At 42.8% G+C, this 27012-nt stretch overlaps 1 protein-coding gene and 2 long non-coding RNA genes across 3 annotated transcripts in view; 2 read left to right on the top strand and 1 right to left on the bottom strand.

Annotated features, from left to right (window-relative positions):
• LOC121285896 overlaps nucleotides 1-5579 on the top strand; it is a 44776-nt gene extending 39197 nt beyond the window's left edge. The window contains exon 4 of the long non-coding RNA XR_005944833.1: nucleotides 5226-5579. This is a non-coding gene — a long non-coding RNA (uncharacterized LOC121285896). The remainder of the gene's footprint in view (nucleotides 1-5225) is intronic.
• Nucleotides 1-20044, bottom strand: part of dldh (dihydrolipoamide dehydrogenase) — a 44627-nt gene extending 24583 nt beyond the window's left edge. Inside the window, exons 1-6 of the mRNA XM_041202819.1 lie at nucleotides 19970-20044; nucleotides 19184-19256; nucleotides 17512-17591; nucleotides 9274-9342; nucleotides 9061-9130; nucleotides 6438-6538 (exon numbers count right to left, since the gene is read on the bottom strand). Of these exons, the coding sequence (XP_041058753.1) occupies nucleotides 6438-6538; nucleotides 9061-9130; nucleotides 9274-9342; nucleotides 17512-17591; nucleotides 19184-19256; nucleotides 19970-20020 (444 nt within the window). The 5' untranslated portion in view covers nucleotides 20021-20044. The remainder of the gene's footprint in view (nucleotides 1-6437; nucleotides 6539-9060; nucleotides 9131-9273; nucleotides 9343-17511; nucleotides 17592-19183; nucleotides 19257-19969) is intronic.
• Nucleotides 20045-20145: 101 nt separating this feature from the next.
• On the top strand, nucleotides 20146-24272 carry LOC121286215. The gene is made up of 2 exons (XR_005944905.1): nucleotides 20146-21613; nucleotides 22790-24272. It is a non-coding gene; the product is annotated as an uncharacterized LOC121286215 (long non-coding RNA).
• Nucleotides 24273-27012: the final 2740 nt, after the last annotated feature.

The raw sequence follows: 27012 nt of genomic DNA, 5'->3' as shown, positions 1-27012 counted from the left end.
TTGGGACGATGAGCCCTAATGTTAATCATTAGGACTTGACATCACGTGCAAATAAGTAGACAAAGAAAACATCTTAAGGCACCCCATTATCTCAGTAAAAAGCCATAAAATTTAATGAAATAACAGGAAAGGCGATAGTGAGGGGGGACAGTCCCACAAGTAACTGACATATTAGAGGGTGAATCAGGAGACAGCAGGAATTGACATCAATAGATGACTATCTATTTGGAGGAAAATATAACTGGGCTAATTAGTAAGTTTGCAGACGACACTAAGGTTGGAGGAGTTGCAGATAGAGAAGAGGATTGTCAAAGGATACAACGGGATATAGATTGGTTGGAGACTTGGGCGAAGAAATGGCAGATAGAGTTTAATCTGGACAAATGCGAGGTAATGCATTTTGGAAGGTCTAATACAGGTAGGAATTATACAGTAAATGGCAGAACCCTTAAGTACACCAATGGGTGGCGGGATCCACAGGTCACTGAAAGTGGCAACGCAGGTGGATAAGGTAGTCAGGAAGCATATGGCATGCTTGCCTTCATCAGCAGGGGTATTGAGTATAAAAGCTGGGACGTCATGCTGCAGCTGTATAGAACCTTGCTTAAGCCACACTTGGAATATTCCGTGCGATTCTAGTCGCCACATTACCAGAAGGATATGGAGGTGTTGGAGAGGGTGCAAAGGAGGTTTACCAAGATGCTGCCTGGTCTGGAGGTTATTAGCTATGAGAAGGTTGGAGAAACTCGGATTGTTCTCACTAGAGCAACGGAGATTGAGGGGCGACTTGATAGAAGTTTACAAAATTATGAGTGGCATGGACACAGTAGATAGTCAGAAGCTTTATCCCCAGGGTGGAAGAGTCAATTACTAGGGGACATAGATTTAAGGTGAGAGGAGAAAACTTTAGAGGAGATGTGCGGGGCAAGTTTTTTTATGCAGAGGGTAGTGAGTGTGTGGAATTCGCTGCTAGAGGTGGTGGTGGAAGCAGGTACGATACTGGTGTTTAAGAGGCAGCTTGACAAATACATGGATAGGATGGGAATAAAGGGATACAGACCCCAGAAGTACAAAATGGTTTAGCTTGACAGGCAATTTGATCAGCGCAGGCTTGGAGGGGCGAAGGGCCTGTTCCTGTGCTGTACTTTTCTTTGTTCTATCACCCTTAAGAAACCAATCAGAAACTGATCACGCACCACCTAAACCAGAGACTGATCACACAATGCCTGAACCAAAGTTCTGGACACCAGTGATCATGCACAGAGGCTGCGTCTAACACGAGTTATGATTAAGTTAATAGATTCTGTAAAGCTTGTGACAACATACCCATACCCAGCACAGTCTGTAGCTAGTCTGAGCTAAGGATTCAGGAATTTGAGGCGGGTGGGGGGGGGGGTTGCGTTTATTGAAGCAGTTCCGTTCACCCAAGGACAGATGGATGAGAAAAAACTTGGGAGCTGAAAAGGTAAAATACCTTTTGATCAGAGCATTTTACTGGGCTGATAAATGTGACAAGGTTTTTCAGGAGTCAGAAAATTTAAGATGCAGGATATGCAAGAGAATTCAGGAATTAAAAAGGAGACTGGGCAGGCAGCAGGTACTAAGTTGCTGCCGAGATGAGAGGAGGCATGTTCCTCTTGCAGCAAGACCTCACTCCAGCTGCTCATGTGTCTGAATAAAGAAGAAAAACCTGTTCCTCTCACTCCCACCAAACGACCAGTAAGGTCGAGCCATCTAAGAAAATTTGGGGTTAAAGGGACCAGTTAGGGAACACTAGTCGGAAGACTCACAGCAAGGTTAAAATGCTGTATGAAAGAAAAAACCCGCGTGTGAGTAAATAAGTTTCTGTGTGTATCTTAGTGTAGTGTGAATCTTTTCCGTTTGAATGCAATTTCCTCGTGTGTCTGTATCACTGAACTAAAGGTTATTAACCCTCTGAGGTCTGATCTTGCACATTGTTTTCAGTTTCTCATGGTTGTTTGGTGTGTATACATTTGTATTGTGGTTGAGATTTTAAGTCAGTTTAAACTTTAATTTGTTTTTTTTCATCTCCTCCCCCCATCCCAGAGCTCGTGATCTAGAGATGAATTTGGCAGAGTTTATAACTCTCTACAGGAGCTTATATTTCTAGGGGGCATTGAAATATTAAAACGTGAATGTGATTATTGAGTACGCATGTGTCATGAAGCTATCGATGCATATATTATTGGAAAATATCTTTCTTTTAAAATAGAGGTTTAGTCTGTGGGTGTGTCTTAATTGGATTAAAACCAGCTAGCCTGGGTGCTTTGATGTATACTAGTTTTGGTATATAAGAGAGATAGCATGCATTTGCATTTTTTGAATATAGCACTCAAGAAGTGGGGTGAAAACTGATACCTATCTAGCAGCTAGCAAGTAATATGTTTATATTACTAATAATATTGGTACTACAAAAGGGGTTTCATTGTTAAAAGGTGGAGTTCAAAGATTGAATGTAAATTCCCATTGTATCAGTGGTGGTAGATATAACTTTAGCAGTTTTCGGGTGTGTAAAGCAGGGGCAATGTAAGATCAAAAGGCAGCTGCAAGCCTCCAAGTGTCTCCACAGGAACCAAAGTGAAAAGAACATCATTTTAAATTTGTAAGGTGAAAAAGCTTTGCCTGGTGTTTGGTTAAGTCTATGGGTTGCTGTTGCCTTAATGGAGATTAGTTTGGGAATTTGTTAAAAGTTATGATAGTAGTAAATTGAAGCCATATGTATATATATTTTAACCTGTGTAAATTAATAAAATGTCTCATTTAGTTTAATGTAAAGCCTCGAGAACTGGTGGTCTGATTTCTGAATTTAGATCTCAAACATAACACTTAAACTTATAGGTTATGACAGTTGCCTCTGATTTTTAAATAGCTCTGCTTTAACAACTGTATCGGTCATAACACTAATTTAAGAATTTATGTAATTAGTAATTACATAATTTAGTATTATGTAATGTTTAATTGTGTACTTGCAGGAACTGTGTTAAATGTGAGAATTATAAGCATGGTCTAAAGGGATGTGGAATCATTGTTGGGATTTTGTATTCTAACATCCCTCAGAGATAAGAGTGAAAAAAAGGAAAAATTTGCAAGAATTAATGAGTTTGAGGTTTTGAATCAGTGCAAAATGGGTAATGCAGATAACATCAGGAAATGGAATAAAAGCAAAAAACTGCAGATGCTGGAGATTTTAAATAAAAACCAAAAAGCTGGAAAAACTCAGGTCAGGGAGCATCTGTGGAGAGAGAAACTGAGTTAATGTTTCAAGTCCAACATTCTGAAGGAATTGAAGGTTGGTTTAAATGAGCAGAAAGATAAATTGTGCTGAAGTGAAGGAGAATGGAAAATTCTGGGTCTTTTTTGATTGCAATACTGTTTCTTTTAGAGCCTGCAGTGACTGTGAAAGGCTGCTGCGTAATTTTTGTTCAGAGTAAGAATGTTGAAGATTTTGTGAGAATTCGCTTCTTTGGTTTTTAATTATAGTCGTTTGAAAGGCAAATGAAGAAAGAATAATCAAGGCTACTGAAGTAATTTATGTCCTTGTTTTCTGTCTTTTAAAAGTATGTGATATTCTATTGACTTGAGTTAAGTTCAGGATTATGAAAGCTGAGTTGTCAAATTCAGTGAAGCTTGTGACAACATACTCGTACTGAAAATTAAACAACTGAACCTTACACCGTGACATAGAAGAGGGACAGCTGCTTTTCAGATATAAAGACACAATGGGGTGAGGTGAGAATGACTGCCCTTGACATCAAGGCAGCTTTTGACTGAGTGTGGGATCAAGGAGTCCCAGCAAAACTGAAGTCAATGGGAATCAGGGAGAAAGCCCTCCGCTGGCTGGAGTTATATTAAGTACAAAGGAAGATGGTTGTGGCCATTGGCAGAGTTCCTCAGGGTAGTGTCCGAGGCACAACCATGTTCAGCTGCTTCATCAATGACCTTCCTTCCAGCATAACGTCAGAAGTGGAGATGTTTGCTGATGATTGCACAATGTTCAGCACCTTTTGCAACTCCTTAGATACTGAAGCAATCCATGTCCAAATGCAGCAAGACCTGGACGATATCCAGGCTTGGACTGACAAGTAGCAACAAACATTCGTACCACATAAGTGCCAGGCAGTGAGAGAATCTAACCATTGCCCCCCTGACATTCAATGGCATTACCACTGCTGAATCCACCACTATCAACTTCCTGGGTGTTACCATTGACCAGAAATTGACCATTGACTAGCCATATAAATACTGTGGCTACAAGAGCAGGTCAGAAGCTGGGAATCCTGCAGCGAGAAACGCACCTCCTGACTCCCCAAAGCCTATCCACCGTATACAAAGCACAAGTCTGGAGTGTGATGGAATACTTTCCACTGACCTGGATGAGTGCAGCTCCAACAACACTCATGAAGCTTGACACCATCCAGGACAAAGTAGTCCACTTGATTGGCACCCCATCCATAAACATTCACTCCCTCCACGTTCAATGCACATTAGCAACAGTGTGTACCATCGACAAGATGCACTGCAGGAGCTGCTCTCAATGCGGTCTCCTCTACATTGGAGAGGCCAATCGCAGACTGGGTGACCGCTTTGTGGAACACCTTCGGTCTGTCTGCAAGCATGACCCGGACCTTCCTGTTGCTTGCTATTTCAACACCAACCTGCTCTCATGCCCACATTTCCGTCCTTGACCTGCTGAAACGTTCCGGTGAAGACCAATGCAAGCTAGAGGAACAACACCTCATCTTCCAGTCAGGCATTTTACAGCCTTCCGGACTTAACATTGACCTCAACAACTTCAGACCATGAACTCTCTCCTCCATCCTCACCTCTTTTTTTATCCCTTTTTTCAATATTCATTTTTATTTTTTACCTACATTTTTATTTATTGTTTTAACCCAACTTTTTATCTTTTTTTCAATATTTTTTCCCACCATCGTCCCTTCCCCCCACCCCACCCCCACTAGGGCCATCTGTCACTTGTTCATGTTGTTCTTTCCAGAGTACTTATCGTTGTCCGACTATTATTACACTCTGCTTTCTACCCTTAATGCCACCATCAGCACTTCATTTAGCCAGTACCACCACCATTAACATCTCTTTGACCTTTTGTTTATGACACCTTTGGCAATCTCTCCTTTGCCTCTACCTATCACTGGTTTTCTATTCCCTTAAACAGTATAAATTTCATCATTTTTACTTCTCTTTAGCTCTGAAGAAGAGTCATATGGACTCGAAACGTTAACTCCACGCTAATGGAAGTCAGGTCTGGGAGATTCAGGCTGAGTGGACTGGCTTTCGAAGGAAACCGGGAGTTCCTGGTCTGAAAGGGAGTAATGAACCTGCTGGAAAGCTGGTGATAACTTAGAACTTGTTCTTGCAAAGCTACATATCTGCCAGGTGTGAGGCACACACCAAAAGGGGTTGTAAGGCATATCTTGTTTGCGTTAGACAATGTGAAAGTACCTTTTCTTTAGCTTGATGCATTAGTTGCCTGTTAAGTGATGTTTAATTTGTGTTGATTTTGGTTTGTTTGTTACAATAAAAATTTTTAAACATGAAAATCTCATCCTTTGGTTTATTTCTATTGGTTGCTGAGAATCTTTTTTTAAAAAAAAGCTATCAGTCTCTATGGGATTGCAACAAAGGGAAGAATTAGCCTTGTGACAAAGATTGCACATTTTATAATCCAATTTAAAAAGTTTATATTTGGATTGTTAGAGTACAGTGAAGCACTACCAGCTTTATCTGTGTCTGGTAGACCAGTCGCAAAGCAATTTTACTAGAGAAGAAAACCTCAATTAAAGCAAAATACCGTGGATGCTGGAAATCAAAAACAGAAAATGCTGGAAAAATTCAGTGGGTCTGGCAGCATCTGAGTTAACATTTTGAATCTATGATTTTTCTTCAGAGCTCAGGAGAATAAAGAATGGTCAACATGCAGATGAGGAGTAGTAAACGATTTGATTGTGTAATAAAGAAAAAATAAGATTTGCTTGAGATCTCACACAACCCCCCCACAACAAAAAAGACACACTGCAGATCAGGGAATATTAGTACAAAAATGCCCAATCCCGACATTTAATTCGCAAAACATTTATGCTAAATGTAAAATTTGCAAATATAGCCAAATTTAAAAACAGAATTTCCTCCAATTGTAGGGATATGAATTTTTAAAATATATCTCAAAACGTCAAAGACTAAACTCAAGTTCTGCCTATGCTCAAGTGATATAGGCCAAGGGAGCTGGTATTAAAAATATAAAACTAGTTAATCAAACTTAGACATATTCTGTCACAGCTCTTTGGAAGGAAATGCCTGGATTCTGTATTATCTGGCTGGTGCTGGAAAAGCATGCAGCGATCCCAATACCATCTGCAAATGGCCTCAAGTTCAATATGCTGCATTTATCAGGAACTAACCTTATTTTGTTTAAATAAATGGGCAATTCCACCAGTCAATGACCTCACTGCATTATTCTTTTGTTCCATCATCTTCTCCAGGTTAAGATTCATTCCTGTGACTTTAGAACAAAATGAAGTAATGATTAAAATAACACTTTTTGTACCTTCAACATCTGCATTAATTACATTATCAAATATTAAATATGAAACAAATTGTAAGGAATCAAATAATTAAGTGTTCTGCACTATTAACAAAATTTAGGATTGAAAATATCACACTCCCATTTACAGATCCTAACTTGCAGGGGAGGAGGATGTTTGTATCTGAAGGGGATTTGATACATTTTCCGCGGCAATTATTTGCACAATGTCTGCAATATTGTCAAAGCAGATCTGTCTCAACAGAATAAACCAGATGTGATCGAAATAGATCCTGTGTAAGTTTTCTCTCACTACTGCTAAAGTCAGGAAATAGTGATATTACGCAACCTAGATGCCCAGCTTCATTCCTTTTATTTAAATTTTAAAAATCATGGAGGTAGCATAGCAAAAATAATTTAAAGAATTCAGTAAGTGATAGTGCAAGCAATGACCAACCCCAGTTCCTATCTCACTGAACTGATTTCTTCCCGTCTCACTCCCCTTGTCTAATCTCTTACTACCTACATCTGCGACCCTTCCGATGCACTGTTACTTTAACAGTTTCCAGTTTCCTGGCCCTAAGTGTCTCATTTCCACCCTGGGCATCCAAACCCTCAACACCTCCAACCCAATCAGGACAGTATGCGTACCCTCCAATTCTTCCTTGAACAGGACCCAACAGTCCCCATCCCACCACCATCCTTCCTCTGCCTGGCTGAGCTTGTTCTCACTCACTTCTTTTAATTCCACTCACTTCCTCTAAGTAAAAGGTGTTGCTACGGTGCCTGTGGAATATATCAGACTCATTTTGGCACAAGAGGTTTTTGGCTCATCAAGTCCATGCCAGCTGAAGAGCAATCCAATCAGTCCCATTCCCTTCTCTATTCCCATAGTCCTGCAGGTTTACTTCCCTCAAATACCCAACAACTTCCTTCTGAAATTGTTGATTTCAGGCAGCAAGCTCATTACCATTCATTGCACGAAAAAGGTTCTTTCTCACATCACCCTGAATTTCTTCCCCAAAACCTTAAATCCATGTCTTCTAGTCTTTCTCTGCTCCAGTCCCACTTGGGGCACCCTCACCTCTATTTCCAGTACATCAATGATTGGATCTTGCCCTGAACTTCAAAATGTAATTGAATTTACTTCCAATTTCCATCCTTCTCTCATCTTCACATGATCGATCTCTGACTCTTCCCTTCCCTGACTCCCCACCTTCCAACCCACCAACCTCAACAGTTCATCCTGTGCCATTTTGACCACCTTCAAACACATCTTCCCCTCCCTATTCACCATTCCAGAGGAAAGGTTCCCTTTGCAGTACCTTAGTCTACAACTCAATCATCCCCAACACATCCTCCCCTTCATATGGCACCTTTCCATGCAAGCACAGGAGATGCAACACCTGCTTTTTATCTCCACCCTTATCATCCAAGGTCCCAAACACTAATTTCCAAGTGAAATGATTTACATGTATTTTTACTTAGTATATTGTATTCGCTACTCAGTGTAGTCTCCTCTACATCAGGGAGGCCAAATGCAGACTCATGGCTGCTTTGTGAAATACCTCCGTTCACTCTCCAATGTGACCCTGAGCTTTTGGTTACCTGGCATCTTAATTCTTCACCTTGCTCCCACTCTGTCCTCGGCCTGCCAGCATTCCAATTAAGCCCAATTTAGGCCTGAAGAACAGCACCTCACCTGTCAACTTGGCATGTAACAGCTTTTTGAACTCAGCACTGAGCTCACAGGAACATATCTGTGCTGGCTCTCTGAATTTACTGAGTGCCAGTCCCCGTAGTCCTGAACATTCTTCCTTTTCAGATAATAATCCAATCCTCTCTTAAATGCCTCGATTAAACCTGCCTCCACCGCACACTCAGGCAGTACATTCCAGATCCCAATCATCTGCTGTGAAAGTTTTCCCTCACGTCTCCATTGCTTCTTTTGCCAATTAACTTAAATATGTCCCCTCTTGTTCTCGATCCTTCCACCAATGAGAAATGGGAACAGCTTTTCCCTATACACTCTGTCTAGACCCTCATGACCTTGTATTCCTGTATCAAATTTCAATAATTTTAGATTGTAACCTCTGCCCTCATTTTGTTTCCTTTTCCTTTGCTGGTCTGGTTTTTTTCCTCTAGTTTCTTTATTTTCTTTGCTTTCGGATGGCAGCTATTCAGGATCCTTCCATTCACAGCTCTTCTAGACATTTTTTGTTTCCAATCTTCTTCCATTAACATGTCCTTTGGTCTTGAAGCATGAAACCTTTTGTTATTTGATCTGTCCTGCCCGGTATCCTATCACAGATCTTTACCTTTTGTTCTTTTTCCACCCTCCCCCATCCCTTGCTCAAAGCTTATTACATTTCTAACTTTTCCCAGTTCTAATGAAAGGTCACAGACCTGTACGTTAACATTGCTTCTCTCTCCACAGATACTGCCAGATATGGAGTATTGCCAGCATTTGTATTTTTATTATAAATGAAAGATATACTTACTTTCAATCCCTCTGCTGGCAAAGTCTTTCCCATGGGCCAAGTGATAGAGGTAGGAGTTATTCAGCAAAGCCTTAGAACAATAATCACAACTTTGATTAACCAGCTAAACCTTACAATTGACATGTAAAGCATTAAGACAGCAACCTATACAACAGTGTACTAATATGGCATTGATTAAAAATACAGTGCAGCACACACTGAACAAGTACTTACTTTGGAGGGGATACATCCCACGTTCAAACACGTCCCACCCAATGTATTGTTCTTTTCCACACAGACAGTCTACAAGGTTTAAAAACGAAAGTTAACAATTAAATTATTTTAGAAATCTCAGCTGGATTAACATCCCTTGGTCTGACCTGGGAAAAGTGTTATAAGGACATAAGAAATATGACCAGGAGTTAGCAATACAGCCCTTCAAGCCTGCTCTGTCATTCAATAAGCTCATGGCTGATTTACTTCATTTCACCTTCCTTATATCCCTATGCCAACTTCCATTCCCCTTTGTTAAATTAGAATTTGGTTTTAATTATGGACGGAGTACCAGTACCTGTGGAAATATGTAGACTCAAAATCTATACAAAAGCAAAAATACTGGAAAGATGGAAATCAGAAATAAAAACCGAAATGCTGGAACTACTCAGCAGGTCAGGTAGCATCTGTGGAGAAAGGAACAGAATTAATGTTTCAGGTCAGGTTCCGATGAAGGGTCACAGGCCTGAAATGTTAACTGTGTCTCTCCACAGATATTACCAGACCTGCTGTGTATTTACTGTTTATTCAGTTCCAGCATTTTTTGTTTTTATTTTAGGCTTTTAAGATGGTTTCACTCAATTCCCCAAAATGTCCTATAATTTAAAAGTGTTGTCAGATTAATTTGCTATAGCTCCTTTGACTGGGATGGGAAGTTGTGACTTCAGACCTCGCACCACTACTATTTATCTTACCAATATCACCCACACATCATTACATACTTAAATTATCCCTATGAATAGTAACTGAATAATTTAGGAGGAAGAATAATATCCACTGATGCAGGGACATTAAACAGGGACAAATCCCAAGGTGTCTCAGTTGGGTTGAGAGCTGAACAAGAGTAGGAGAGGAATTAGGGAAAGCAGGCCAAAGCACAGTCAGGGAGAGGGGTTTAAAGGAGGCTTTTAAAGATGAGGATAGGTTCAGCATGAGGCAAAGATGGCTGATGATAGCAGTGATAGGACAGGAGCAAGGGGAATAGACAGTACAGAAGAGCTGGGATAAGATAGTAGAAACGCAGGGCTGGGAAGGGTGACACCAAGGTCAATAGGAGTCGGACCACAGAAAGGTCGACAAAGATGAGGAGCTTGAAATCCAAGTTCTGATGGATAGGAAATCAGTGTGTTCGGGATGAATAGGAGTTGATGGATGTTGGAGTGAGCGCTCTGCAAATAATGTGCACTCCCATGGCCATGTATGGAGTACAAGCCTAGTTTTTGCAAGGAAAGTTTTTCCACACAGCACGTGGGATGTCAGGCTGACTCAAGGGTTGACCTTTCCTCGGTTTCCTTTGGGTTCGCTTTTCTTCAGCTAGGTGGATAGGCTTTGTTGTGCCATTGGGAATAGTCTTTTGTCACTTCACCTGCCATAAACATCATGCTCTCTTTCATGTGTCAGCTGATATGCTACATTTTTCTAGATTGGTCTTCAGGCAATTCTTGGATCCTTTGAACCGTGCACCACAGGAGTGTTTAGCTGAGCCTGTGACCAGCCACCATGCAGCCCTTTTACAATCGCTACCTCTACAATTGGCCTATTTGCTCTGTTGAGGACCTTGGTATCCCAGGCCTTGTGGCACCATCAAGTTTTCGTGACCTTTCAAGGTTACAACTATCCTCTTGTAGATCTAGCTCCGTGGTTTTTGACCCATTACCTCAGGACATATGGCAGATGAAAGTTAAAGCAGAGAAGTTTGAAGTGGCACATTTTAGTAGGAAGAATGAGGCAATATAAAATACAGAAACAATGTCCAAAATCCAGCACTGGCAGGAGGACCATGATCGTGGCAGATTTCATATGTGTAATCAATAAAACCAGACAAGGCACCATTTGTACCAGCAAAATGTGATCTTATTTTCTGTAGGTTTTACACGTTTGATGTGGTGGATTCAGACAGCTCCCAAATTGCTCCCCAGTGTCAGGCCAAGTTGCTTCAGGCACCATCCGATACCCTTCAACATCTGCTACATCCAACAGTTGCACAGAACAGATTGCTCACAGAACGGCAGAATTAAGCCAGTCGGTTTTTGATTTTTCAGTTCTCTCTCAGCCAGGCCAGGGCTACCCGGGGTGCACTGCTATTGCCCTCTGCCGCTTGTAGGGTGCTTTCACAAGGCATTGACCATGAACTGATCTGACCTTCCATCCCGGAGTTACAGATGGGTGACTGAAGGGTGCCTGGTGTCACGTGTGCGTGTTGGGGTCTCTCAAATTTCCTTTGTTTGTGCGGGGTCAGTGCACTAAGAGTACACAGGAAGGGGGGCCCTTTTGAACAAGCCATCTCTGGCGTTAATCGGATGTGTAATACCAGAGAAAGTGGTGTCCAACTGCAGACACTCATTTCCATTTTCAAAAATGCCCACTTTTTGGATAGCTGCATTTTGAACATTGCACCTGTAAAGGGTATGATGCTAAAGGAAATGCAGGAGCAAGGGACCTGGGGGGTATATGGGCACAATTCATAGAATGTGGCAGGGCAGTTTGAGAGAGTGGTTAATAAGGCACCTGGGATCCTTTATAGAGGCAGAGAGTGCAAAAGCAAGGAAGTTATGGTGAAATTTTATAAAACACTGGTTTGGGCTCAAATGCAGCATTGTGTCCAATTCTGGGCCCCATGTTTAAGGAAGGATGTGAAGGCACTGAAAAGGGTGCAAAAAACATTTACAAGAATGGTTTGGGGACCATAGAATGCAGGAGTACACCATTCAGCTTACTCTCCGCTTGCCTGGATGAGTGCAGCTCCAACAACACTCGAAGCTTGACACCATCCAGGACAAAGCAGCCCATCCACAAACATTCACTCTTGCCACCACCGACAAACAGTAGTAACAATGTGTACCATCTACAAGATGCACTGCAGAGTCCTTAGACAACATCTTCCAAATGGGAACACCACCACCTGGAAGTTCCCCTCCAAGCCACTCATCTTCTTGACTTGGAAATATATCACCGTTCCTTCACTGTCACTGGGTCAAAATCCTGGAACTCCCTCCCTAACAACACTGTGGGTGTACCTACACCACATGGACTGCAGCAGTTCAAGAAAGCAGCTCACCACCACCTTCTTAAGGGCAATAAATGCTGGTCTCACCAGCATTATCCACATTCCATGAATGAATAAAAAAATGCCAATACTCCATTTGCCTTCCTAATCACCTGCTGTACTTGCATATTAACTTTTGTGATTCATGTACCAGGACAGCCAGATCCCTCTGTACCACCACATTCTTCAATCTCTCTCCATTTAATATACTATTCTATTCTTACTGCAAAAGTGGATGAGGGACTTTAGTTAGGAGGATAGATTGTAGAAGCTGGGGCTGCTCTCCTTGGAGAAAAGGAGATTTGATAGAGGTGTTCAAAACCAGCAGGGTGGATAGGGAGAAACTGTTCCCATTGCTGGAAGGATTGGGAACTTTTTATTATTTATTCACAGGATGTGGGCTTCACTGGCTGGGCCAGCATTTTTTGCCCATCTCTAGTTTCCCTCGAAAAGGTGGTGGTGACAACTGAGTGGCTTGCTCGGCTATTTCAGAGGGCATTTTTTAAGAGCCAACCACATTGCTGTGGGTCTGAAGTCACACGTAAGCCATACCAGGTAAGGATTTTTGGGCAGATTTCCTTCCCTAAAGGGCATTAGTGAACCAGATGGATTTTTACAACAATCAACAATGGTTTCATGGTTATCACTAGACTTTAATTCCAGATAGATGGGATTCGAACCCAGAGCATCACCTTGGGTCTCTGGATTACTAGCCCAGTGACAATACCACTATGCTACTACAGGGTACAGATTTAAGCTGAGTGGCAAAAGCAGCAAGAGCTGGTGCTTCCATAATACTGTGAACGTTTAATTCCTATTGTGCACTGCAACAGGAACAGACCATTTAGCCCCTCGAGCTATATAAACGACATAAATGACTATGTGGGGGTAGGATTAGTAAATTTGCGGATGACACAAAGATTGACCAGGTGGTTAACAGTGAGTTTGAATGTCTTGGGCTACAGGAAGATATAGACGGGATGGTCAAATGGGCAGATAAGTGGCAGATGGAATTTAACCTTGAAATGTGTGAGGTGATACACTTTGGAAGGAGTAATTTGACAAGGAAGTATTCAATGAACGGCATGGCACTAGGAAGTTCTGAGGAACAAAGGGACCTTGGCGTGTGTGTCCATAGATCTCTGAAGGCAGATGGGCATGTTAGTGGGGTGGTGAAAAAGGCATATGGGACACTTGCCTTTACCAATCGAGGCACAGATTACAAAAGTGGGGAAGTCATGTTGGTGTTGTATAGAACCTTGATGAGGCCACAGCTGGAGTACTGTGTGCAGTTCTGGTCGCCATTATATAGGAATGATGTGATTGCACTGGAGGGGGTGCAGAGGAGATTCACCAGGATGTTGCCTGGGATGAAATATTTAAATTACGAAGAGAGGCTGGATAGACTTGGGTTGTTTTTGTTGGAGCAGAGAAGACTGAAGGGCGACCTGATCGAGGTGTACAAGATTATGAGGGGCATGGATAGGGTGGATAGGGAGCAGCTGCTCCCCTTAGTCGAAGGGTCAGTCACAAGGGGGCATAAGTTTAAGGTGAGGGGCATGAGGTTTGGGGGGGGATGTGAGGAAAAACTTTTTTACCCAGAGGGTGGTGAAGGTCTGGAATGCACTGCCTGGGAGGGTGGTGGAGGCGGGTTGCTTCACATCCTTTAAAAAGGAGACAACATCCACAGCCTTTCCTTCATCTACTTTCTTGGTACCTCCTCGAAAAACTCTACAAGGTTCGTTGAACATGACCTACCACACACAAAGCCATGCTGACTATCCTTAATCAGCCCTTGGCTGCCCAAATAATTATATATCCAATTTCTCAGAACACCTTCCAATAATTTACCTACTACTGATGTCAGGCTCACTGGCCTGTAATTACCTGGTTTACTTTTGAAGCCTTTTTTAAACAACGGAACAACATGAGCTACCCTCCAATCCTCCGGCACCTTACCCGTGGCTAAGGACATTTTAAATATTTCTGCCAAGGACCCTGCAATTTCTACACTAGTCTCCCTCGAGGTCCGAGGGAATATCATGTCAGGCCCGGGGCATTTATCTACCTTTATTCGCTGTAAGACAGCAAGCACCTCCACCTCTAATCTCTATACGTTCCATGAAACTACTGCTTGTTTCCCTTCCTTCCTTATACACTATGCCAGCTTCCTGAGTAAATACTGATGCAAAAAAACTGTTTAAGATCTCCCCCATCTCGTGAGGCTCCACACATTGACGACCACTCTGATCTTCAAGGGGACCAATTGTGTCCCTTAGCATCCTTTTACTCTTAATATACTTGTAGAAACCCTTCGGGTTTACCCTCACATTATCTGCCAAAGCAACCTCGTCTTCTTTTTGCCTTCCTGATTTCCTATTTTAGTATTTCTTACATTTTCTATACTCTACAAGTACCTCATTTGCTTCTTGTTGCCTATACCTGCTATACACCTCTCTCTTCTTCTTAACCAGATCGCCAATATCCCTTGAAAGCCAAGGTTCCCTATGCCTGTTAACTTTGCCTTTGATCCTGACAGGAACATGCAAACTCTGCACTCTCAAAATTTCACCTTTGAATGCCGTGGTAGGTCGTGTTTAATGAACTTTGTAGAGTTTTTCAAGGAGGTTACCAAGAAAGTAGATGAAGGAAAGGCTGTGGATGTTGTCTACATGGACTTTAGTAAGGCCTTTGACAAGGTCCCACATGGGAGGTTGTTCAGAAGGTTTAGACACTTGGTATCCATGGAGAGGTTGTAAACTGGATTCGAAATTGGCTATGTGGGAGAAGACAGAGAGTGGTAGTGGATGATTGTTTCTCAGACTGGAGGTCTGTGACTAGTGGTGTGCCTCAGGGATCTGTGCTGGGACCATTGTTGTTTGTTGTCTATATCAATGATTTGGATGATAATGTGGTGAATTGGATCAGCAAGTTTGCTGATGACACTAAGTTTGGAGGCGTTGTGGACAGCGAGGAAGGCTTTCAAAGCTTGCAGAGAGATCTGGACCAACTGGAAAAATGGGCCAGAAAATGGCAGATGGAATTTAATGCGGAAAAGTGTGAGGTGTTACATTTTGGAAGGTAAAACCAAGGTAGGACATACACAATAAATGGTAGGGCACTGAGGAGTGCGGAGGAACAAAGGGATTTGGGAGTTCAGATACATAGTTCCCTGAAAGTAGCGTCACAGGTAGACAAGGTTGTAAGAAAGCTTTTGGCATACTGGCCTTCATAAATCAAAGTATTGAGTATAGGAGTTGGGATGTTATGGTGAGGTTGTATAAGACATTGGTGAGGCCAACTTTGGAGTATTGTGTGCAGTTCTGGTCGCCTAACTACAGGAAGGATATCAGTTAGATTGAGAGTGTGCAGAGAAGATTTACTAGGATGTTGCCGGGTCTTAAGGAGTTGAGTTACAGGGAAAGATTAAACAGGTTAGGACTTTATTCCTTGGAGCGTAGAAGAATGAGAGGACATATGATAGAAGTTTACAAAATTATGAGGGGTATAGACAGAGTAAATGCGAGTAGGCTCTTTCCACTTAGATTAGGAGAAATAAACACGAGAGGACATGGCTTTAGGGTGAAAGGGGAAAGGTTTAGGGAGAACATTAGGGGGAACTTCTTCACTCAGAGAATGGTGAGAGTGTGGAACGAGCAACCATCTGACGTGGTAAATGCGGGCTCACTCTTAAGTTTTAAGAATAAATTGGATAGATACATGGATGGGAGAGGTCTGGAGGGTTATGGACTAGGTGCAGGTCAATGGGACTAGCGGAATAATATTTCGGCACAGACTAGAAGGGCCGAATGGCCTGTTTTCTGTGCTGTAGTATTCTATGGTTCTAAGTACTTGGATGAGCACTTGGCATGTCATAACATTCAAGGCTATGGGCCAAGCGCTGGTAAATGGGATTAGGTAGGTAGGTCAGGTGTTTCTCAGACTCGATGTGAACAGCCTCTTCTGCACTGTGATTCTGTGTGAGCCAGTTCTGTCATTCAATGAAATCATGGCTCTGCAGCCTAACTTCATATTGGGGTGCTTTTGCCCCATCCCATTAAAAAAAACTTAAAATCAATAATTCATCTAGTATAAGTCATCATTTGCAGAACAGAACTCTAAACCTCTACTAGGCTTTACCTATTTCCTAACTTCATTCCTCAAAGGCCTGGCTCGGTTTAAACCATGTCGCCTTATCCTGAATTCCCCAAACAGCAGGAATTGTTTCTCTATCTGTTCGCCATAATACCTTGAAAACTTTGATCAAGTCATCCTTTAATCTAAATTCCAGGGAATACAGTTGTAATTAGTGTAAACTCTTCTCAATCTTTTATCCGAAACACTCGGGGCGACTGCATTTCAGATAATTTCAGTTTGGGGATACTGCACTTACATTACAATTGCCTAAAACTAGGCTCGGTATAGTCTAAAGTAAATAAAACGGCTAGAAATGTAAGATGTATCACTGAATAATGGAGTACCTGAGTTTCTTTCTGACATGTTCATCACAAAAATCTCAAAATAAACAGTGCAGACAAACAACTAGACTTCCCACGCTAAAGGTCAATGAGGTTCAAAAAAAGTGCGGTTTTTGGATGTGTTCAGCTTTCAAATTTACAGTTAAAGGATACTAGACCTCTATAGCCCCTGGAGTCCAGGTATCAGTTTGGTAAATCTATGCAGCACTCCCTTCAAGGTCTAATGTGTGGTACCCAGAACTGCTCACAATATTCCAGGTGTGGTCCAACCAGGGATTTGTACAGCTGAAACATGACTTCATCCTCTTATTTTAGACCACTAGTACAAGGCCAGCATTCCATTAACCTTTTTGATTATTTTCTGTATCTGTTCATGACATTTTAATGATTGTGTAGTTGGACCCCACCCTCCCCCACATCTTTCCAGGCCCCTCTATTTCTAGCTTTTCACCATTTATCCTTTTTATGTTGAAAGTGGATGACGTCATGTTTGCTTACACTTAAATTCACTTCCATAGTTTTGTCCATTCACTTGATCTATCAATATCTCTTTGTAATTTTGTTTCCATCTATACTACTTGTAATACCACCTTTGTGTCATTGGTAAATTTGGATATGTGGCTTTCCTCTAAACATAATGCCAATTCATACTTAGCTAACTAATCTTTGACTTACCTTAAATCCCAACTGTGCAGCCTTAATGGCAGCGACATATCCTCCTGGCCCTGAGCCCACCACTGTGACATCTGCATCAACTGGAACGAGAAACAGAATGTCTTCAGCATGAGCTTTCATCATCGATACAACACACCAATACTACCCTAATACACTGCAACAGAGATCATAAATCTTCATACAGGCTGTCTGACATATTGGAAACAGATAAAGCAAGAACGAGGCCATGGGGTATGGAATGGTGGAATCTAGTCCTCAGGAAGTAGGAACATGACGAAAACTTTGAAGCACAGCAAAATGAACAGAAAGCTATTTAACACTAATCTACAGAAATGCATGGCATTAAGTACAATAAACATCTGCTTAACAATCTACGTGCAAACTAAATACAGCTAATCAGTGTAAACTGACCTTAAATTTGTGGTATTAAAATGTAAATTTAATAAGATAAAAATCACTTTTCTCCAAAAATGGAACAGTTGGCTATTATAGTGGGATCCCACTGACTACTGCACCCCCCCAAACAAGCACTGACCATTCAATAAATAACTGCTTTGAAATAACTTTGGGCTTCACCTCAGACTTCAAACGTTACCCAATTCCAAACACATCCTCACACAGGGATTGCACAGCAAACTGGCAGCAGGTTAATTTCAAAGGCATACAAACTTGTAGAAAGACAGCCAAGTGACCTGACAGAGAAGTAAAAATGGATACTGCACATAAAGCATATCTGCCTTAAGTCTATGATGTTTTTCTATTAAATTGGTTCCAGCAACTATAGACCCGAATCAGATCTGGCTTCATCCCTGAGCATGTGGTGACAAGTACATGCAACATGTTAAGAGCTTTCGACCCCTTCAGGCAAGCTCTTAACTTTACTTCATGCACTCGATGTGTCAGTTTGTATCTGACCTTAGAACTGTCCAAGCAGCAGGGAGCTGAGCTACTCGATTACCTGCCCAACCCCATTTTGAGGATTAAGCAAAATAGGAGTAGATTCACAGGAACATCTTTAAGAAACAAAGGGCTGAATCTTCCGAGCAGTGGCAATCATTGGCTTGCCACTTCGCTCCTACTTTTTTTTACCCCAAGATAAAACTCTGCATTTCTGGCCCAATTTCCGCACTGGGCCTCTTCAGAAATGAGGAGTGTACGTGTTCTATGAGACTTCATTTGTAATGCAGGACCTTTGGGAGAAGCCAAACCGTGCCCTCTTTATGAGACTAGCCATATTCTGGTAAGTAGAGGGTTTAAAGGTCCCAAAGCTACTTTGCGTATCTACAGCGAGGTGGCAGGCGCGTGGCTGAGGGGGTAGGGTGGCAGGCGCGTGGCTGAGGGGGTAGGGTGGCAGGCGCGTGGCTGAGGGGGTAGGGTGGCAGGCGCGTGGCTGAGGGGGTAGGGTGGCAAGCGCGTGGCTGAGGGGGTAGGGTGGCAGTTAATTCCCAGTAGATGTGCCCCCTCCCTTAAACGTGCACATTATTTTCCTGCACACTTTTGCAAACCATAATCAATTTTCCTGAGTCAAATTTTCATTCAGTCTTGATGAACTATCAACGCCTGAAGTTACCAAGGTTAAAAAACACAGGAAATTTAGCACACACCAGCAGCTCAGTCATTATTGGAAGGTGAGAAATTCACACCTAACAGGGTCTGAGTGCACGTACCATACCTGGTGCAACATCGGCATAGGTCCGCAGCGTGACTGCTGTAAGGCCTTGAAGTCTGCGGCAAGCATGTCCAGTCTGCATTAAGAAAAACACCTCAATTTTAGTAAAGTTTGAATCAGCTCTAGAAACAAACTGAATAAGTCAGTCCATTTTCAGAGCTCACCCTCAACACAATTGGTAGATTAAGATTTCAGTTTCTCTTTTAATGACACTGTTGATAAACCTGGTCAACTGCTGCATTTGAACAAATGAGGCCAAACTCTTACTCAGGTCACAATTATTTTCATTGTCACTACAGATGGTGCAGTTCGAATTTTAAATCAGGATCAGCATTGATTAGGTCTGTGGGTTTAGGTATAAACGCTGAAAATTTTTAATTATATGATTCAAATTTATACATAATTTTACAAATACCTAACGTATACAGACTTTTACAACTGCATACACTGACCACTATAAATCAGTATATCAACACATTACAGGGGTGGGAGTGTCCCGAGGGTTAGGGCCGGGGGGACGAGGCAGGGTCCGGGGGAACGAGAACGAGGCAGGCTCCGGGGGCCGTGGGGTAAACGAGGCAGGCTCCGGGAGGGGGGGGGGGCGGGGGAGAGGCAGGCTCCGGTGGGGGGGGGGCGAGGTAGGCTCCGGGGGGGCCAGGGGGGAAACGAGGCAGGCTCCGGGGGCGGGAATGAGTACGGAACCGGCCGCCGATTCCTGAACCCAGGCTCAGCGGCGCCTGGGCCTCGCCATGGGTGGGGTGGGCAGCGATTCCCCCCAGCCGCCCTGACCTTGAGCAATTGCCGAGACATCAGACTCCAGCTCCGCATCGTCCCTGCCATAACCCGGAAACGCTTCACCACCCTGACCCCACACACACGCCATCCGCGGCTCTGATTGGCTGCGCTGGAAGGGGCGGAGCTACGACTTATCCTCAGAGACTTCTTCCCTCCCCCTCCCCATACCATTTCCCTCTCTCTCCACTTCTCCATTCCCTGCCCCTTCCTTGTCTCATTCCCCTCCCTATCCACCTTCACCAACCCCATCCCCCATGCACCTTCCATTCTCCTCCCCTCCCCATCACCCCTTCCCATAGTTGGCAGGATTCCACAACACTGACGAGGTCCAGGTCAGCTGCTTCTATACAGTGAACATCACAGGTGGTGTCGTTCTAGCTTGTGTAACTCTCAGTATTTTTAATCCTACCTAGAGAGATGGAAAAGCCCTTGGCAGAGATGGAACCTATGGTTAGGGAACTGAAACTAGCTACGTCAACGAAGGAGGGTGAAGCAGCTTTAGTTTAGTGGAGGCGCAGGCTTCGAAGGATGAAATTAGTGTCTAAATCACAGAATTGTCAAAGAGGGGGCTCTCGATCTGTCCTCGTTTGACTCAGCAATGGAAGGAAGGAGTGTCCCTTCATACATGTTCTATCGACCAACTGATAGGAAGCTAGATAGATTTGAAGGGAGACTGGAAACACCAAGTAATCCTTCGGCTGACGATTAAATTGAGGATGCATAGATAGTCACGGCATCCAAGTGGCTTAATGAGAGTGAGCAGGCAGCATTCTTGATGGAGGATCTGTTTGGTAAAGCCTATAGAGAAAAACTAGGGAGACATTTTGATGTCCAAAAAAGTTCTCAACTGATCTTTGAAATCCTGACAAGGGTGTTTGGTTGTAGCAGAAATTCTAATAGTTTGAAAGAAAGGAGATAGTTTCAGTCTCACTTTCCCTGGCGCTTGTAAATCTTTTTGACCAAATTGTCCCCTGGATCCCTCCTTCAAACCAACAAGGGAAAGCCAGTTGAAAAATTGCCCATCTGGAGCTGTAAGGGATGAAAATGTCCCGATGGAGCTGAGGAAAGTTATCAGTGACAAGCTCCAGCTGTCCTTCATGATCATCATCATCTGCATGATCACATTATCAAGATCAGGGGAAAGTATAAAATTTCTAAAACAAGGAGGGAGACTATCATCAGAGAGGCAACTGAATGGCATAGCAGACTTGAAGGGCCAAGTGGCCTACTCCTGCTCCTGGTTTATATGTTCAAGATTTGGGGTTGATGCATACCTAATTGACAAAGTTGATGTGAGATTTGATGGGGTAGAAGCATTGTGTCTAATTGATAAGGAGCAGAATTGTCAACTATGACCACCCAATTCTTCAGGTGGCACCCAGCTCAAAGATGTGAGCTGGAGGATGTCTCTTCACTCATCCGAATCTCCACTTTGCAAGCTTCGGACATCCCTTATCATGGTTATGTCGAGCTCTCCATATCTGTTAACTATCACCCCTTCCACAACCTTAGATTTCTGACAGCTTGTGACCCAATAGATAGTCCAACAGAAGTAAGGAAGTTGAGAAAACTCCTGGTATTAAGGTTGAATGTGTTAAGAGACATCCAGACACCCCTGGAAAGCATGCATGATGACAAGTACGTACAACATTTTAAGAGCTTGATGTATCAGCCTATACCTGACCTTAGAACCACCTAGGTAGCAGGGAATTGATCTATTCCCTTAACCGCCTGCACCACCACCATCCTTAAAGGATTGTGCCAGCTGTCACTAATTGGTTAACATCATGCTCTGTAAGAGCATCACACTTCTCCTGAGCTACCAACCGGTGTAACTCTTGGAGCAGTTAAGAACACAAGAAATAGAAGCAGGAATAGGTCACATGGCCCATCGAGCCTGCTCCACCATTCAATAAGGTCATGGCTGATCTTGGGCTTCAACTCCACTTTCCTGCTTGCTCCCCATATCCCTTAATTTCATGGAAGACCAAAAATTTGTCTATCCCAACCTTAAATGCCTTCAACAATGGAGCACCCACAACCCTCTGGGATAGAGAATTCAAAAGATTCACAACCTTTTGAGTGAAGAAATTTCTCAGTCCTAAATGATCGGCCCCTTATGCTGAGACTGTGTCCCTATGTTTTAGACTCCCTGACCAACAGAAACAAACTCTTGGTGTCCACCCTATCAAACCCCTTTGGAATTTTGTGGGTTTCAATGAGATCGCCTCTCATTCTTCTAAACTCCAGAGAATATAAACACAATTTACTGAGTTTCTTATTCAACTTCATCATAGGACAACCTCCTCAACCCAGGGACCAATTTAATGAACCTACACTACACCACCTCCAATGTAAGCATATCATTTCTTAAATGTGGGGACCAAACTGTACACAAAATGTGCAGGTGTGGTCTCACCAAAACTCTGTACAATTGTAGCAAGACTTCTTTATTCTTGTACTCCAATCCCCTTGCAACAAAGGCCAACATGCCATTTGTCTTCCTAATTGTTTACTGCACCAGCATGCTAACTTTCTGCATTCCTTGTGCCAGTACACACAAGTCTCTTTGCACATCAACACTTAAGTTAAAAATATTTCGCTTTTTTATTCTTATGAACAACGTGAATAACTTCACATTTCCCTACATTATATTCCATCTGTCACCTTGTTGTCCACTCATCTAACCTGTCTATATCTTGTTGCAGTCTCTCTGTGGGAGAGAAGGCTGGAATACCATGCAAATTACAAATTTCAGTGATAAAAATGTTTACATCCAACCAAAATCCCTCATAGGTATTCTTAAATCTGCAGCTGTTGTGGAGAATGGACCTACTGGAGAAGACATCTCTAACCTCATCTTAAAGATGGACATCAACAAGTTGGAGGAAATGCAAAGGCAGCAACTTATCTGTACTCTTACCAAATACACAACAACTTTGAGTAAGGAGATGATGACATTTGTTATTGTGACCTGGTGAGCCACAGGATTGTGACTGAGGATAACCACCAGATAAAGATTGCTCACTGCACGATCCCACCACATCACTGGGATAAAGTCAGGGAGTACCTGCCGAAGTCCTTGGAACGACGTATCAGTTGAGATTCCTCGTGAGGAAGAAAGATAGGAAGCTGAGGATTTGTGTGTCGACTACTGGGCACTCAGCATGAATACGCATGAGGATGCTTAACCTCCACCGAGAATTAAGGAGGTGTTACAAATCCTCAGTACAAATAGATAACAAAATATAGCACTTCACTATTCTTTTCCTAAGTGTTATGGACAGGAGGGGCATTAATTTAAACAGTAGTAATTTCTCCTCTCACTAACTGTAAACAGAAAGGTGTTTTGATTTGTTTCCCTCTTTATAAGTGGTAGCGTGTTTCCCAACCCGGTTTTGGTGTGATCCAATTTTCTATTAATAACCCCTCAGCAAACTCAAGATGGGATGAACTCAAAGGGTTAGTTTATTTGCACACACTTAAAATGCGGGAGGAGGGTTGCAACATTACCTCCTTTGCATTCATGCAGTAAAAGGGAGGGATAGGGAAAAGAAGGATTTACAGTACAAAGACCGCATGGGTTCAAGAGTCCAGAATCAAAGTCCAATGAGGTATTCTTTCAGTGAGGTTGGTGGGCTGATAAACTGATGTTGTAGAATTCACTTTTCTGGTGGAGTTAACATCACATAATGAGATAAGCACACAGAGATGAATCAGTCATGTAGATGATGGTGCATAATTTCCAGCAGAAACAGTGTAGATGCAGCCAGGTGCCCAACCTGGGCCAGAATTCCTTGCCTGTGAGGCTGCTAGTTAGATGGTTAAAAAAAGCAGCTTGAGACTTTGCAGTTCAGCAAGGCAATATTGCTGGTTCCACAAGCCAGAGGCCCATGTCACATGACCCCCACCTCTCCACACCGAGTTTGACAAAGTACATGTATCCCTCGTTTGGGTTGTCAAGATTGTCAAATGTCTCAATGATTAAGAATTGAAAGGAAGGTTCTGGAGCCCTTTGTCTTAGCAGATGAGCAGACTCTTATTGGCCAGCTTGAGTTATGAAATGCAGATGGCCTTTGTATAGCTCTCTTTGCATTTGATCTGTATCGCCCATAAGGGGTCGTAGTGACTCTCCAGGAATAATAATGTGTGAGTTTGCCGGATATTGCCAGGTAGCTTGTTTGGGGTCACAGACACACATAGATTCAACCAATTTAGGCCTTTGTAAAATTTAAAATTTTTCGAAATAGCAATGAGCATATCTCTATATATTTTCAAGTGAACTTTCGCTTTATTTTATGTCAAGTTTCAATTTCTTGATTTTCACCACTGCTCATTGATTCCAGTAGTGATTTTGAATTATCCTTTTATCTTTTCTGTCAATTTGTTTTTTTTTAAGCACTCCATTATTTTCTGTTGATAGACTCTATAATCTCCCTGCTCTTATATTCTATACCTCGGCCAGTAAATGAAAGGATTCCATATGCCGCCTTAACCACCTTATCAACCTGTCCTGTTACCTTCAAGTATGTGTGGACAATTATTCCAAGGTTCCTTGCTTCCTCTACATCTCTCAATATTCTCCCATTTATTGTGTATTCCTTTGCCTTATTTGACCTCCCTAAATGTATCAGCTCAAACTTTTCTGGGTTGACTTCCATTTGCTACTTTTCTGCCCATCAGAGCAGTCCATTGATATTATCCTGCAGTCTACAGCAATCATCCTCTCTATCTATCAGGTGGCCAATTTTTGTTTCGTCTGCAATCTTCTTGACCATTCCCTCTATATTTATGGCCAAATCATTAATATATACCACAAAAATCAGGAGACATAATACTGAACCCTGCAGAACCCCACTGGAAACAGCCTTCCAGAAACACCTGTCAGCAATTACTCTTTGTTTCCTGCTACTGAGCCAATTTGTATCCAGCTTGCTACAGTCCCCTGAATCCCATGGGTTTTTATTTTTTAACCAATCTGCCATGTGGGACCTTGTCAAAAGCTTTTCTAAAATCCATGTAGACCACATCAGTTGCACTTCCCCCATCAATCCTCCTTGCTACTTCCTCAAAAAATTCAATCAAGTTAGTCGGACACAATCTTCCCTTAGCAAATCCATGCTGACTATTCTGGATTAATCGGTGCTTTTCTAATTGACAGTTTATCCTGTCCCTCAGAATTGATTTCAATAATTTTCCCAGTACCGAGGTCAGACTGTCTGGCCTGTAATTATTTGGCCTATTCCTCGCTCCCTTTTTAAACAAAGGTACAACACTAGCAGTCCTCCAATCCTTTGTCACCACACCTGTATCCAGTGAAGATTGGAAAATGATGGTCAGACCACCCACTTTTTCCTTCCTGGTTTCTTTTAACAGCCTGAGGTACATTTCATCTGACCCTGGTGATTTATCTACTTTCAAGGATGCTAGTCCCATTAATACTTCCTCTCTCCCTATGTTTATCACATCCAATACTTCAGACTCCTCCTCCTCCTCAACTACAATATCTGCACTGTCCCCCTCTTTTATGAAGACAGGCTCAAAATTTGCTGGGAAGAGTGTCCTGCAGTCAGCATCACGGTGAAGCAGTCTGGGAAGAGTGTACTGCAGTCAGCTCTTGTTGAAAATAACAAGAGTAACATCACAAGACAGCACGAGAGAGCGGAGGAGAGATCAGAACCAGCACAAGTGCAGGGAAGCTTCAAAAAGTGACTTCAGCACAAAGGTGAGAGCTGATTGGTGAGTTTGGGTAAGTTTTTTTCTCCAGTTTAAAATGGATTAAGCTAAGGAAAGGTAAGAGTTCTTGTTTTTATTTAAAGTACATAAATAATTTAATGTTTGTTTACTGTATTTAACTTCAAAAGTCAGGATTTTTTTTTCAACCAGAGGCATGGTAGGGCAGCTCAGTCCCGTGTTATATACCGCCTGCAACATGTGGGAAGCACTTGACCGACCACGTGCAGGAAGTGCCACCAGCTGCAGCTCCTTGAGCTCTGAGTTTTGGAGCTTGAATGGCAACTGGAGGTGCATCCGCAAGGCTGAGAGTTTCGTGGATAGCATGTTTTTAGACATGGTCACCCCACAGCTTACGGAAGTGTAGACAAAAAAGGAATGGGTGACCATCAGTCAGAAGAAAGGTGTCAGGCAGGTAGTCAGGAAATCCACAGGGTGCATCTCACTGGAGAACCGTTTTTCTGTGTTGGAAAATGGTGAGAGTGATGGTTTCTCTGGGGAGTGCGGCCATGCTCATGGCACTGAGAGGCTCAGCTGCTCAGGGGGTGGAAGGAAAAAGAGGGGAAGAGCTATAGTGGTAGGAGACTCGATAGTAAGGGAACAGACAGGCGTTTATGTGGCCGTAGACATGACTCCTGGATGGTATGTTGCCTCTCCGGTGCCAGGGTCAAGGATCTCACTGAACGGCTGCAGGACATTCTAAAAGGGGAGGGCAAACAGACTGATGTCGTAGTACATATTGGTACCAACGACATAGGTAGAAAGAGGGATGAGGTCCTGCAAGCAGAATTTAGGGAGTTAGGAAACAGATTAAAAAACAGGACCTCAAATGTAGTAATCTAGATTATTTCCAGTGCCACGCGCTAATGCATATAGAAATAGGAAGTTAGTCCAGACGAATGCATGGCTGGAGAGGTGGTGCAGGGGGGAGGGTTTTAGATTTCTGGAACATTAGGGCCGTTTTTGGGGGTAGTGGGACCTGTACAAGGCGGACGGGTTGCACCTGAACCGGAATGGGACCAACATCCTTGCAGGGAGGTTTGCTAGTGCTGTTGGGGAGGGTTTAAATGAACTTGGCAGGGGAATGGGATATTGAGAGGAGGTTCAGCAGGGGGAGATGCACAGCCAAAGTTAGAAGAGAGAGCAAGTGAATCTGGAAGCTACAGGAATTATAGGCCGGTTAAGGCACAAGGGAGTTTGGCAAGGTTGGATGGTATTTATTTTAATGCAAGGCATCTGATGAATAAGGCAGATGAGTTGCGGGCACAAATTAAAACATGGAACTATGATGTCCTTGCTGTCAC

The sequence above is a fragment of the Carcharodon carcharias genome, chromosome 13, assembly GCF_017639515.1.
Source record: "Carcharodon carcharias isolate sCarCar2 chromosome 13, sCarCar2.pri, whole genome shotgun sequence".
NCBI lineage: Eukaryota > Metazoa > Chordata > Chondrichthyes > Lamniformes > Lamnidae > Carcharodon > Carcharodon carcharias.
Note: the sequence above shows the minus strand (reverse complement) of the source record. Positions and strands in the feature narration are given on the sequence as shown.